At 37.8% G+C, this 15322-nt stretch overlaps 1 protein-coding gene across 1 annotated transcript; it reads right to left on the bottom strand.

Annotated features, from left to right (window-relative positions):
* Positions 1-3343: 3343 nt before the first annotated feature.
* LOC103701839 (putative membrane protein At4g09580) lies at positions 3344-13598 on the bottom strand. Its single transcript, XM_008784039.5, has 4 exons — positions 12995-13598; positions 10096-10366; positions 9750-9920; positions 3344-3723 (listed from the first exon to the last, which is right to left on the bottom strand). Exons 1-4 carry the CDS (start codon positions 13315-13317, stop codon positions 3592-3594), a joined length of 897 nt encoding a protein of 298 aa, XP_008782261.3. The 5' UTR covers positions 13318-13598; the 3' UTR covers positions 3344-3591.
* Between the last annotated feature and the right edge of the window lie 1724 nt (positions 13599-15322).

The following is a 15322-nucleotide window of genomic DNA, read 5'->3' as shown; positions in this document are numbered from 1 at the left end:
CCTCTACCGACGCCCGCAAATCTGAAGCCTCGCCCGTTCCAGCCCCTTCCTCCTCCACCTCCGCAGCCGCGGCCGAAAGCGAACCCAAACCCTCCGTTTCCGCCACCGCCGCCGCAGCCGCCCATACCGCCGCCTCAGCCGCTGACGGGGTTGGCTCTCCATCCAAACCCGCAGGCGCCGTTTCCGGGAGGCCCGGCGGCGGATCCGGGTCGAAAGCCAAAACCGACGTGTCCTCGAGGCGCAGAGCCGAAGCCCCGGCAGCAGTCACGCCCCCATCCTCTCCGGCCCCCGCCTCCGACGTGGCCCGATCCCCAACGGAAGTGCCATCCGCCGGGGTTGTGGCCCCAACCCCCTCCACGGCAGCCAGCCCTGCCCGCCATCTTCGCCGGGTTCCGTTCCGTCCCGTAGGCTTCTTTCTTTACGATTTATAAGGTAAGCCACGGCAACAGGATAAAGCAAATGAGGGTTGCTTGAAGTGCACTCCAGGACTTGTTTGTCAAAGCCTTAGCTGCTAAGATTCGTAACCAATGGGTATTTCTTTATGATTTATAAGGATAAAGTAAGAGATTTGGTGCATGAGCAAAAATGAACAAAAAGTTATATAATACTATATGAGACGGAGCTCCTATTCTTTGCCACCCATCTTAAAGAAAAAATTTAAAAATTAAATAAAAGAAAACTTCTCCGGCTAATGAAATCTATCCGTTTCATAATTATAAAAAAAAAATTACATTTACCAAAAGAGATCATCCATGAATCCGATTTCGTCGGATTCAAAATGAAAAAAATTGACCTTTTTTTTCATTAAGTCAAGCAACTCCATCTATCCTTTTTTTCATTAAGTCGTCTCGCCCATTCGCAACGACTTTCTTTTCCTCTCGAGTCCTCTTCTCCTTCTATAAATCCCTCTCTTTTTTAAGATCTTTGCACCTAAAAGTTCATAGAATCTAAGAAATAGCATATATATAATTTTTTATAGAAGACAAAGCTAGAAACCTATGTAGTAGTATTAATAGATATTATATTTTAAAACTATATATCGATTTATCTAGAGGTATATATTAAGTTGCCAGATGACTAATTTGCTTGGTGTGTATCACCGGACCATATAGCATGTACCAGTAAAAATAATATTCTGAAAATTGTGTATCGAATTATCTAGAAGTATGTATTAGCTACTGCTAGGTATGTATCAAAAAAGCTTGCAGCATATATCAGAAAGTCGATAAATATGTATCATATGGTCATATAGTATGTATTAGTAAACGTAATATTCTAGAAGTTGTATATCAATTTATTTAAAAGTATATATTGGGTTGCTAGATGACCTATTTGCTAAGTTTGTATCACCACGCTATGTACTTTGTATTGATGAACATCATATTTTAGAAACTGTATATCGATTTACTTAGATGTGTATAGTGGCGTGCTAGATAACTAATTTATTTGATACATATTTTCCGCCTATGAAGTATGTACTGGTAAAAGGCATGTTTTGGAAATGAGAAAGAAAAAAGAATGCTACGCGTGAGTAGGCTTCGTATTTTACCGTGTTTTCTCTAGTGCCCATTTTAAAAAAATCCCAAAAGTCAGAAACTTCTCTCACTCATGGAGTCGTCAGACCCATAATTAAAGAAATAAAAAAATAAATTGCATGGTATCCTCTTCCTTCCTTTTTTTCTAAAATATATTTTTATTTGTACATACTACATAGCCAAATAATACACACCAAGTAAATTAATTATTTAGCAAGCCAATAAATCTAGGTAAATTGATACATAATTTTTAGAATATGATGTTCACCAGTACACAGTACACATCAAACTATTACGCATTTAACAAATTAGTCATTCGGTAACCTCATATATACCTCCAAGCAAATTGATATACAGTTTTCAGAACATCATGTCACTAGTACACCCACATGGTCTAGTCATATATATTTTTCGACTTCCTGATATATATTATAAGCTCCTTTGTTACACATCCAATAGTAATCCAACATAACCTCTAGATAAATCGATATACAGTTTGCAGAATATGCTTTTTAACAGTGCACACTATATGATACCAAACAAATTAGTCATCTAGCAAACTTATATATTTCTAGGTAAATCGATACATAGTTTTCAAAATATGGTGTTAATTAGTACAATTATATAGGTTTCTAACTTTGTCTGATATAAGAAATTATATAGATACTATTCTTTAGATTCCATAAACTCTTAGGTACAAGATCCTTAAAAAGAGAGAGAAATTTGAAGGAGGAGAAGAGAACTAGAAAAGAGAAAGAGGACTTTTGGGAGAGATAGCTCGATGAGGAAAAGAATAAATAGAGAGGCTTGTCGGTCTTTCTTAGTGGGTGTGTGTGTAAGTTACAAAACTGACAGATTTTATTAGTAGAAGAAGCTCTTTTCCTAAATGGATGCTAAAGGAAAAGTGGCATAATAGAAGTCCCGCCCCAGATAAAGGGGGTTGCTAGATTTGGACTTTTAGACTGGTTGCTTCTAAGGTCATAGCCTTAACGACCAAGATTAGCAACCAACGGGTATCGGACCCACGCCATGGATTCTAGACATACGAACAAGGTGTAATATTATTGAATAACAAGGCATTTGTGGCTTTGAAATATATCCTCGGCGATGTTTTCTTGTAGCAGATGTTCCGAAATATAAGCTGTGACATGGTTTGGGCTTCATGATTGTACGCTTGGAATTGAAGATCAGCAACACTCGTGAGTGCAAACAGTGGCTGCAGAAACTTCCAATGAAGATCTTGGCAGATGGGAGGGGAGTAGGAATTGTGGGATGCATCATGTTTGGACATTTAATCAAAAGGAATGGGGATGTCAAAGGTCTTTAAAAGGGTGACAGACTGACGGACGATTTCCATTGAAACAAAAAACAGCAGCATGCAGACACACGAAGGAGCGAACAAGACCCAGAACTACGAGAACATGGGAAAAGTAGGAAGCAATTCCAACCACCGTGCCAAATATTTCCTGTTTTCTCATAATATCTACCAATGTTCTTCAGAAATCTGCTAATGAGCTGATGGGAGTTGGGATTTACTTGCAATCAATGAGCTGCCAAGCATAACCCCAAAATCGGGAATTATATCACCAATCACAAACAAGAATCAGCATGTGGCAGAATCACACCAAATACCACACTCAGATTCTTCGGATGGAAAATCTAAACAGCTCTGTTCATAGAAATCAAAATCATAAATAGTTGTTGTTTACGATCTGTTGCAATCTCACAAACAGGACTTTTTGTATGCCTACTTGTCTACAAGACACTACATTTACAGCTAACAAAGTAAATCCATTACAAGAGAAGGGTGCCAAAAAAAAAAAAAAGTTGATTCCTTCATTTATCAGACACAAGATTACATTTCAGTTCTGCAATATAGCTTCCCTTTAGTTGCCAATTTTGGAGATCTAATTAAACAAATTATGAAATGTGAAAATATGCCTATGCCTGTCATCCGCAGATATAACCGAATAAAAACAAAAGAGCTATCACCCTGCACTACTTTCCCTCTTTCCTGAGAGTTCTAATGACCGTGAGCAACTTGATCATGGAAGACTCATTCATATGTCCGCTTCCTCTTGAGGATCGCTGGTAATATGGAGATAGATCCAATAAAAAACAGAACTACCATTGTCTTAAAGTCATAGAGATCTCTGATTGATTTTAAATCCCCAAGAGCAAGGCCAGCCTGCAGGTTACCAATAGTTGCGTGTGGTTAGACAAGGAAATGTTCAAAAGTTACATTTATGCGATGAATGTTGAGGTAACCGAAGGTTGATACTAGTAAAATTTACATGAAAAAGAAGAAAAATAATGTCTGGCGTTCAAAGTAGCGACAAGTATAAAAAAGCAATCACCAATGAGACACTTTTTTCTTATTCATCAAGCATCTTACGCCTCTATGGAAGCCTGGCCTCCTTATAAATTACAATAATACAGAATATGCGAGACTGCAAGAAATTGCAAGTGATTGATTCCAGAGTTCCATACAGCAAACATACACGCGAAGGAAGAAAGTGGGTGCAGGAAAGTTTGCTGTATATGAACACATCTTGTAAGCATGGTATATATGCCGTACCGGCCCGAACAGAGCAGTACAGGGCATACCATACCGTACCGGCCCGAACTAAACAGTACCGATACTCGGTATGGATGGCGTACCAACATTCAATATGCTAAAAAATTTCATACCGTACCATACCAACACTATACTAGTATGGCACCAATATGAGGTCCGGTACCGAGACGGCGAACCTTGCTTGTAAGTATCTGTGTGGCATAGATGGTGTGTCATGGTTGAGAGTGCATAACCTCACTATTAATGGAGCCATATAGAATTACCAAAAACAATAAGAATAGAACTTAAACAAGTCGCAACCATATGAAAAAGGAACTAAGGTAAAGTTTTAAGGGCTCATGAGGGGAATTAAACTAACAAAAAGCCTGAATCAAGCGAAAGATAGAATTCCCCTAAAATTAGTAGCGAAAGAAGAATCTCAGGAATCCAGTTCTACCAATTCCAAAAAAGATTGCAATGTAGTTCCCAAAAAAGAGGATTGACATGGCTGTCTTGGGTGTCTTTGCCTACAGTGCCCAGTCAATCAAACTGGGCCCCAGACAAAGCCTGAAACAGGTGAGCCTATGGTAACAAATCCCTCCAAGGTATTTGAAAATCTTCCAACATTTTCCAAGATTTCCCCAAAAAAAACCCAATACGTGTATTAAAAAAAATATACATATAACAGATATTTTCTTCATTTTAAATACATAACTAAAATAGAATCAGCATATTGCTTAGCAATTTTACCATACGATTATGATAATGCTGAATTATCTTTCCATAGCCATACGTTTATGCAAAATGAAATCATGTAGCACAAAAGTTTGATTAAAGCACATAATAATTTGTTCATATGCTATGTTTACTTCAAAAGACCTGGGACTAAGAAATGACTGACATGAAGGGCACTCTCCTCGGCGTCCTTTCCTTTTTACCTCCTTTTTCATGACAAGATGAGAATTAGAGGTCTAAGTAGTTATAGTTTAAAAGGCAGCCCTAGTTAACTCAATGCAAATCGTAGTATAAAGGCAATTATGGTCAATATCAAGAAGGCGATTGTGCAAAGAACCCACTTCTAGTTTCATATTTTCTTCTGATTTTAATAGGCCGACTAATTGCCTTATCCTTGTAATTCATCAGAGAAAAGGAAGGTGCTGTTTAGCCTATATTACTTTAAAAAGATTGTCATTCCCTCCATATATGCCCTAAACAAATTTCTGAATATACTTTAAGTACATTTTTCTTCCTACATTTCATAGAGTTACTTCTCATCGTGATTGATTATATGCATTGTTTTTGTTCAGTGAAGACCATATGTAGAGTCTTTAGGTGATCTCCTCACCAAATGTTTCCTTTATTTTGCCTAAACTAGAAAACAACTTCCATCCTAGGTAATACAGTGACCCTAAAACATTATTGGCATACTCAAATACCAGCAAAAAAAATCCTACAATTCTTATCCATTATCACTGGAATAGGCACCATAATAATGTCAAATTTTTCATATTTTCACTTATTACCCCTAACAAGATGCCTCTAAAACTGTTTAATTGTATGACTTGACAAGGACTGAACTATTGACTAGTGATGACTAAGCAATCTATTTGAATATACAGAAGGTAAGCATGCCATGTATTTCAAGATTTAAGACAAATATTCGTGAGAGTCAAAATGAGTCAAAAAAAGGCTGGAGAATACATTAGCAGAATAATAAGCTACTCTAAAATCAAACAAATGACACCAATTATGTTTGTATTTTTTTCATGACATTTATACACCAATGCCCTATTGCAGAAAATTCACAAGCCATTTCTCCCTTTACCGGAAGTTTGTTGGGTATGACATTCAAACTCACAGCATTAATGAGCCTTAATCAAAAGCAACAAGCCTTGCCCTTAGAACATGCACTATATGTGTATCTTAGATTTAAAAGAAACGTAAGACGCATGCGCATAAAAATGTGCATAAACATTCATACAAATATACATAAAGTAAGTCTGGAAATGAGCCTGGGTCAGCCCGAGTTCCATCAGACTAAGCTGACTCCAAGTTGGGCTACGGGCTAGGCCCGAAAGTGTTCGGATCAGATTTGGGCTTAAATGCAGAGCCCATATTTTTTTTGGACTGGGATTGGGTATATCCTTGCCTTGGCTCAGGCCCAACTTGAGCCCGTGTACAAGGCCCAAAATGGAGCCCAAACCCAGCCCAGTCTAACTTCCAAAATAGGTCTAGTCCTCAATCCGGCTCCGACCATTTTACATTATGTGGCCTGACCAATTTGCAGGCTCCACCCCAGTCCCCTGATGTGCTAATCACTAATCTCCCCTCACTCGAAGGCCAGACCCTCAGTTTGAACGAAGTCTCCTGTCTCCCCTCCATGGCTCCACTAGTGTTTCTTCTCCCGTTCTCCGCCCCCACCGCCTCTCCATCCTCTTCGCCTTCAATCCCATGAGTAAGCTCCAGCCCTTCGAATTGTTGCCATTGTTGGTCGCCGGTTGCTGGTCGCCATTCTCTCATCAAAGTAGGCAAACGTGAGTCATGCGACCCTCCGCTCATTGGTCGACATGGTTTCCATTCAACTACAAAGGGTCCTTGGCTCCCTCACCATCCTCGACTTCTCTTCTGCCGAGTTCTTCCAAGTCTTCCCATCCGTTGACATTTCTGGGGCTTCATTGCATCCAAGTAACTCATGCTATAATCTATCGATCTTATCCTTTCATTGCAGTGAATTCAATTGCAGTATATCTACCTTGCATTAGATTAAGTGAAATAGCTAGAGTTTTATGTGATTCTTAATGCCTTCTTTAGAATTTTTTCCTCATTTTCTTTAGTAATTTCCTATGATTGTATGGATTCTAAACCTATTTATTTTGATTTTTTTGTTAATATTTTATATTAATGGTGGATTAGGTCTTTAACCTTGTTTGATACTAGAGAACTTGGGTTTGATTCCGGTCTTCACCCAAACAAAAAGGAGGATCTTTGCTTCTGCCCCTCCTGCTCCTACATATCAAAAGATAAAAAGGACATTACACGTGTAAAACTTCGGGGATCCATTATATCGTATTTTAATTAGAGCAATGTTATGCATTCTGATTTCCCCTCTAGACATGGTGCAGTTTTATCTATTGGCCAGCATAGAAGGACGTCTTTCTAATTGGAAGAGTTACAAAGAACTGACCATATCCAATCATTGTTTAACTAGCTAGATTTATGATTAGCACTTAATTTATATTGGAAACTATGGAAATCATATCGGTGGGAATGAAGGGCTGGGACAATTAGGTAGAACCACCTTCTATAGCATACGAAAGTCACAAATAAACAGGAAACCAGACTTGCCACCTTACCACTGGTTGCAACCTTGGACTTTCATTGTTTGAGTTCTTACTGTATTTGCAGAAATTTCATGGACTTCCTTTCCTGTATAATTTACAAGACTACATGATTCCACAACATTGTGCACCTAGAAGCCTGCTTCAGAGCCGTACAGTTTCAATTCCATATCGAGGAAAACTAGCACCTCATTTTGGGATGTGAAATACTCACAGGAAAGAGGGCACCAGATTCAGGTCATGTAACTAAATACTATGACATTTCTTAGGTGGATGCACATTCAAAAGAACTTTTAAGCATGACCCTTGTTAAAAATTATGGATGTCATGGTTGCCCGATGTAACAATCACACTCTAAGCCTTGAATATAATTGGTGCACTGTCAAATTATTTATGCTTTCCTGCTTCTAGATTTTGCTAGGTTTCAATATCCTTGAATTCCTTTATTGTTTTTTTTTGTTTATTGTATGGTGATGAACTAGAAGCAGGAATCTATCTCGGGATATATCTTTATAATTTAGTAATTATCTTTATAAATTTTTTATTCATATCTAGTTACAAGTTTACATATTTAATTTTCTTCATGTTCTAATTATTTGCTTTATACAAATGTAGGTTGTCACAACAATGGATGAGTGAAGAGGGATCAATCTCTCTCTTCCCTCTACCAAGATTGATTCCACATGGATGTTTATTTGGAAAGTTTAGTTCCAGTAAAAAATACTAGTAAAGTTAAGCTGTTAGAACTGATTTCTTTCCGTATACTCTTATTCTCACATGGTGTTGAAAAGTCATTGTTGATCATTGAGTCTTGGTATAAGCAATGGAATGTGTCTCGCTAAAATACTAGTCAAACGATGCTGTTAGAATTGATTTCTTTCTATAAATGCAGTGTGATACTGTTATTGTCATATGGTGTTTGAGAAGTAGGTGTTGATTGATTAGTCTCAATATAAGTAACAGAATACTTTGCATCAATGCACTAGTCAAATATTGCTGGTTGAATTGATTTGTTTCCATATATGTGATACTGTTATCATCACATGGTGTTTGATAAGTACTAGCAGATTAATTGGCCTCATCATAGCAACAGAATGGTTTTTTCCTATTTTTTGTTGAGCAAAGACGTAATGTAAATGTGGTGCTTAGGTTTTAGAAATACAGGAAATGAAATTTTATGTCTTTTGTTAGTAAGGGCTATGGACTAAGGTTACTTTCATGTATGATAGCAAATGGGAAGAGATGTAAATTATATATGTTTTTTTTTAATTATCCTTAATTTTGGTTAGGATCGCATAAAAGCACTTCACTGGTGCATACATGATTAGAATTAACAAATGATGATGAAAAAATCGGAGCCCGACTAGCAAATGCCTAGACACTTGTGCTGTTGGTTCCAAAAATCATGTTGGTCTGTCCAGATTCTTCATGGCTTTTTTAAATGGCAACAAAGAACAGATGCAGATGGTGTTGTGGATAGGCAAAGTGGAGTCATAACCATGTTACATGATCCAAATACTTCAAATATTTATTTATTTCGGCCTCCTTCCTAATAGCAGGGTCATGGCTTCCCCTCAAGCAGGTTGTGGGTTCTTAATTATAAGTTTCACGAGCATGAGATTTGGACAGTAGATAACACAAAAGTAGGTCTTAAATGAATATTAGGCGGATGAGAGTTCATGTCCACAAATTCAGGCCGGTCCAATTTTGGCCCAAATGGCTAAGTCGGGCCGGCCCAATCAGGTACAGGACGGGCTCAGGCCTGGGCTCGAGTTGGGCTCGGGCCTAAATTTTTCAAATGTTTTCGGGCTCGTTTCCAGCCCTACATAAAAGAGGTAAAAGTGTAAAACAAGATAAAAGTAGTGGTGAGTTTGAATAGGTAATTTTTATTTGTTATCTTGGATACCAACAGAACCACAATCAGTCAAACAATAATGAGGTTTACGTTGGTCAAGCAAGCAACTAGACAAAACCTCTTGTACCAAGCATGCGTGCATTATTGGAATAAATAAATCCAAATATTACGAGTCACAACACCTTGTTTCAGTTGCTCAGAACTAAAATGAAATGTAAATATTAATATTTCAATTTTTAAAATTGGTAGGCAAACCACAAAAGATGCATTGCATCCAGCGTGACTGCAGTAAATAATTTTTAAAAAGAAAAAAATAATATTGATGCAAACTGGTACAAAGAATAGAAGCATTCTGAATCTTAATCCAATATTTTGCCATCAAAACTAGCCATCACTATCTAAAAAAAATCAATGATATCAAGAAGGCTGAAAGGATAAGAATACAGTAGTTAGAAGAAACTTACTCTGACAGTAATGTAAGATGCTGGAATAAGACCAACCAATGTTGCAAGAAAAAAAACATGGAAAGGTATGTCAACAATTGGAGATGCCACATTTATAAATGTGTTAGGCAATGATGGAGTTATCCTCAGAAAAAGCATGTAATTTAACAGCTTGTCTCTGCGCTTTGCTACCTGCATTTAAAGGAACCCATATTCTCAGATATGAAATGATGATTAATCAATCAAGTGGGAGATCTAAGCTAGATTTAATAAAATAAATTCCTTAAAGGAGGTTTAACAGAGAAATGCTACATAGACCACATTTAAGTAAATGGTTGATGAAATAAAACAGGATTATTATTTATACCTGTGCCTGAAAGAACTTCAACTTTTCAGGCCACAACCAGCTAACTAAAGGCCTTCCAATCAACTTGGAAAGAAAATAGCAGGAGGATGCACCAGAAGTGGCAGTAAAAACGACCAACACAACACCCTTGACAATCCCAAAAAGAGCTCCAGCCAGCAATGACATGAATATAGTGCCTGGAATCATAAATGTCTGCATGAAGATGTATGTTGCACAGTACCCTAGCATAAATTTCGCTTGGTAGTCTCTTGCATACACAGCAATATTATCTCTGCATAAGAGATTCACCAAAAATTAAAAATAGTTCTCATCATTATAAATGTGCTAGTGGGCAATATTTTAAAAAGTAGCACCATAATAGATGATGTAAAGAAAGTGTCTAACGTTCTCACATCAATCTGAAGCAGAATAGATAAATAATAAAGAATAATTCAAGGCCAGTGCACGCTACAGATTCCAACCAATATGAAATTACTTCTCATGCTTGCCTTCTAAAAAAAGAACTTTAAGTAACCTAGCTTCAAAAGCTCTGCCCTGCATATGTTTTTTGACTGAAAAAGTGTAAAGCACAGAAAGCACGCATATAAAGAGTTGCTCTGGCTGCATACTGAACTGTTGCCATGCACTTCAGGGCACTTCACATGACTTTAACATAAAATGCCCTTTAGACGTGCACCCTCAGTGAAAAAACACAACCACATGTGAGAAACACAGGCAGGTTCTAAGGGAAATCATGGTGTTAGCTGGTGGTGCATATGAGAATTGGAACCTCAGATCTCCAAGCCACAAGATGGGAGAGATGGTACAGCCAGATGGAACTATGAGTCTCTTTTTTTCTTCTTTACTCTTTATGCTCTCTTTTTTCCTTTCTTGTATCACTTCTCTTCTTTCTCCCTTTATCTTGTCTTTTCAGCATAAAAGGCAATGCGACAGACCCTTGTACCCACAGCTATAGGGAAGAGATCAGCCTCTTATTTTCTTAAGAGAAAAACAAAGAAAAAGGAGGGAGGTAGGTCCCAGAAAGTTTAAGAATTTACAATTAACCCCCTAAAAACAGAGAACTATGAGATGGATTCCTAAAGCTCATAAGGAAGATTGTTAGGACTTGAATGACAGCTAGAGGCCTAAGATGGGACTTTTTTATACCAATAAAATTCTCCCTTCGCTCTTCTCATATTGCATCACCTGGTCAACTTCTCGGTGATTGTTGTCTCTAAAGACCAATGACAAAACCAGATGGTATTTCCATCCATAATCCAGGGAAAGAATGCAAATGCATGCATGAGTTTTCCTTTCTGTCTACTCTATCACTTTGTTCCTCTCTTCACATTTGTTTTGTTTCTCAACTCTTCTAGGCATGTGCTATATGTATCTTATGTAAGCAGGGCAACCTCATCATCTTGTATTCTCCTTTCTTTACTTTAGAATATTCTGTGAAAAGGAAAACAAACCAATCATCTATAAATTAAGGGTTCAAAATAACCTACTTTTGAAAACAAAGAATAGTGTAAGAACATGGTTTCTTATCATAAACTATATCAAACTTAATTAATCACACAAGAGGTCACTACAGATATCCCAAATGAAAGGACACATCTCATACTTTAAGAATTACCCCAATGTGACCTCTCCCAATCCAAAAAGACTTCACTACTATACTATTTTTCCTTAATATGAACATGATAAGTACCAAGAAAAATACATAAATGAACAAGCTATACACAGACTCATAAACTATGTCCAAGATAAACTTTCAAAAGTTAAGCACATAAAAATTCGGTGGGTTAAATATGTTTGTTTAGATGATATAGAACCTAATTTATTATACGACTATAGCTGAATCACAGGATTGAATGTGAAAGTACCTGCAATCATTTAACACATAGAAATTGCAAACTGAATATTATTTATGAAGTAATCTCCTGAAAATGCACTCCATTTTCTAATGGAACTAAGTTGTATAACCAGAACTCTTCATGGTTGTACTCTAGTTAGTAATTTTCTTCACAGATGCCTTGTCCAGTTGCCCCATCCTCTATGGGTGTTGGCATGATGGTCAAACCTGATTTCTTATTTTCAAAATATCCAGGAATGTGGGAGGGCAGGCAGAAAACTGCCTCCAGTCTTTGATATGTACGATGGTGGAAATGTAAAACAAGTGTCAAGCTACGCAAGGATAGCACACCAAGACATCAGGTTTGAACTGTAAATAGCAGGCACAAAGTATGTATCAAAGGGAAGGGTAGACAGAAGAAGACCTGCAGAAATAAGCGAAATACCACCAGGAGATTGATGTTGGAATTAGCTACTGCAGGGAACTTCTGCCATTCCTTGCTTTTATTTTCACTTTTTTTTTTAAAGCAATAAATCTTTGCTGCCAAAAGCTTCAGTCGAGTTCAATATCTTCTTGGGTTTTTTAAAACAAAAATGGAGAACAGAAGCAATACCAAAAGGGCCCTTAGTCAACTTTGATAAAGTGATTTTGGAATTGCACACATTGATAAGGCTCGAGAAGCTATCTCTCCAGCCAGCTAGATCAAGGGGAAGCAGGATGCTCCAGAATCTCTCTCCTAAGCCACTATTTTTTTTCAATCAAGATGGGAAAAAATATTTTGGCCCCGTGATAGCCATTTGTTATGTAAATAAAACAACAACCAATTGTTATCCCCATCAAATCTGATCAACAGAAGGAATTCAACGACATTTCTGTGGGCAAAAGCAGTCCATCAACATCATCAGACTTACGTAGGTAGAGATTGTGATTTTATCGCCAAACAAGGCTCAAAATTCTGCTTCCATACTATTATATATTCCAAAAGGGGAAAGTGAATTACCAAACAAAGCAAATAAAAAACAAACCAACCTACATTCAGCTGAAATGAGGAAATCAGGAACTCACTTGAGGACGCGAAGATCGGCAAGGTTGCGCGGCAGCCGGAGGATCTTATCATAGTCGGCCTCCGGCATGGTGACATAGATGCAGAATAGGCCGACGACGAAGATCGTGAAGACGGAGGCGGCGGCGGCTGCCTCCCCCCGGGTGAGGGGGAACTTGGCGTCGCGGGCGCCGACGGGCTTCTTGGTGGTGGGGGACTCCTCGGCGAGGGCGCTCTCCACGTCCCGGACGGCGGCGACCCGGAGGGGAGCCATGGAGACGAGGGCGGCGGTGCGGACGGAGGAGCAGCAGGAGGCGGCGATGGGGGGAAGGGGTCTCAGCTTCATTCTAAGGGGGCAAGCGGCATGGGGAGCGACGAGATCCCCGAAGAATCCGCTGAGAAGCTCCCAAAAGATCCAGGCGACGGAACGGCGCTCGATCGGGGAGGGGAAGTGGCGTTTCGCATCGGCCAGTGGAGCCCTAAATAGAGAGCGGGAGAGGGCCGAGAGGGTGGGTGTACGAAAGTGAGAGTCGCGGAAGACTGCGTGCGCTTGGTTCTATTTTCTTGTCAACTGAAAAGTTAAAGGTGGGGAAGATAGCCGAGACAGAAAGGGCCGTCTTGAGTTCTTGTTCTTGCTTGTCTGTTATGGTCATTGATGCGAATTATCTAATTAACAATAAAACAATCTAATAAAATAATTATGTTTATTTTTATTTTGATGCTATTTTGATACCATGTTACACAAGTTGTTGAATTTTTAGATTTTGATGAAATAATTTCAACCCATCCCTTTTAATGTAGAGAGGAGTCAATTTTACTTGATTGGTAATCCTCAGATTTGCTTCTATAGTACCTTTTTTTTAATGAATTAAAAAGCTTGCATATTGCCTTTTGAAAGTAGGTTGGTTTAATTTATATCTCTTGCATATCAAGATAGGTATCGATGGTAGTCTTGATCCAAACCAAATAGATGTTCTCTGGTCTCCTTTAATTCTCGAAGCTATTGCTCATTCTCTAATTAGATCATTTAGTAAAATTATTTAACAAGAATGAGATGCATATTTTTGATAGGCATGAATGGGATGCATATTTTCTATAACTGACTTCTAAAAAGTGTAAGAACTTAAGCTCTAGCCTTATAATCCATCACATTCATAATATTAATTTTCAAATTAAACTTGAATCGATCCATGCCAGTTCAAAACCAATCGAAGTAAATAAGATCGAGGTTTAAAGGCACGAGCATCTATACTAGTTCTAAATAAAAATATCTATTTCTCATAACTATATGAAAAGAACTCTTGAACCTACCACTCATTTGATAACTAAAAATCTATATGCATAAGCTATATAACAAGAATGCTCATGGAGGCTGACAACTCTTTCAAAACTTCTAGACGAGAAACTAGGCTCTTAAGCCAAGTAGGCATTTAATTAGATGGAAAAAATTCGCATAAATCAACATATAAATGCAATAATTAATATATCAAATCTTAATTATTTGTTATTTAGAGATATTAAGTACATTGCATGCGACATAATCAGGTATAGTCTCACTCTAATTTTTCTTCCACACCCTCCTTTCATATATTGGCAAATAAATAACACTTGTCCAACCCAAAGCCAAGGAGTTCATATTCTTCACGATATCGAGTTTTGCATCACAGAGAATTATACAGCTCTGGATCACTACCATGTGATCCCACAACAAAAATAGATGATTGTTAAATATCCAACAAGAGAGGTGCTTTCGATAGAGGTATTAAGATTGGTTATAAGAAATACTAGTTGTGTCTAATTAGTTGTTGGAGGTATTAAGATTTTTGATACCAGCATATCAATGGTAGAATTATGAACTCCATGAAAAAGATTGATTTATGCTACGTAAAGATTAAGAACTTTTATATTTACTTAGAGGGAGACTCCTTGATGGTTGTTAAATGACTTTTAGATTCATTTTTCCACTAATACCATAATTCATTTACTTTTACATAATTATTGGTGCAAGATGCATGCTCTGTTTTTTATTAGAGCATCGTATATTTACAAAGAAGCTAATAATGCTATTGATTGCATGGTGAGTTAGGTGACCGCTTGTTTTAAGATTATTCATCTTCATTATTTTTTTTTTAATTTTTGAATATTTTATTTTTAAATTTCATGAATATATCTATATTTGTATTAATTGATTCATCTAATTTATTAAAAAAATATCGAATGATATTCCTCGTCATGTACCATGTGTAGCGAGCAACGCTTTGCACGTGTTTGATTGTGATTTCTGACGGCGATCGAGGGAGCCCTGTGCGGTGCAACGCACGCAGGGGATCCCCGCCTCGTCCCTCAGGGCC

Source organism: Phoenix dactylifera, chromosome 12, assembly GCF_051530095.1.
Source record: "Phoenix dactylifera cultivar Ajwa chromosome 12, Ajwa_hap1_PhDact_Kaust_v1.1, whole genome shotgun sequence".
Lineage (NCBI taxonomy): Eukaryota > Viridiplantae > Streptophyta > Magnoliopsida > Arecales > Arecaceae > Phoenix > Phoenix dactylifera.
Note: the sequence above shows the minus strand (reverse complement) of the source record. Positions and strands in the feature narration are given on the sequence as shown.

Coding starts and splice junctions, on each gene's coding strand:
- LOC103701839 (XM_008784039.5), bottom strand. CDS start 13,317: ATGAAGCTGAGACCCCTTCCCCCCATCGCCGCCTCCTGCTGCTCCTCC. Junction 10,367..12,994: donor GCCGATCTTCGCGTCCTCAA/GTGAGTTCCTGA, acceptor TCTCTTATGCAG/AGATAATATTGCTGTGTATG. Junction 3,724..9,749: donor CATCTTACATTACTGTCAGA/GTAAGTTTCTTC, acceptor GGTAACCTGCAG/GCTGGCCTTGCTCTTGGGGA.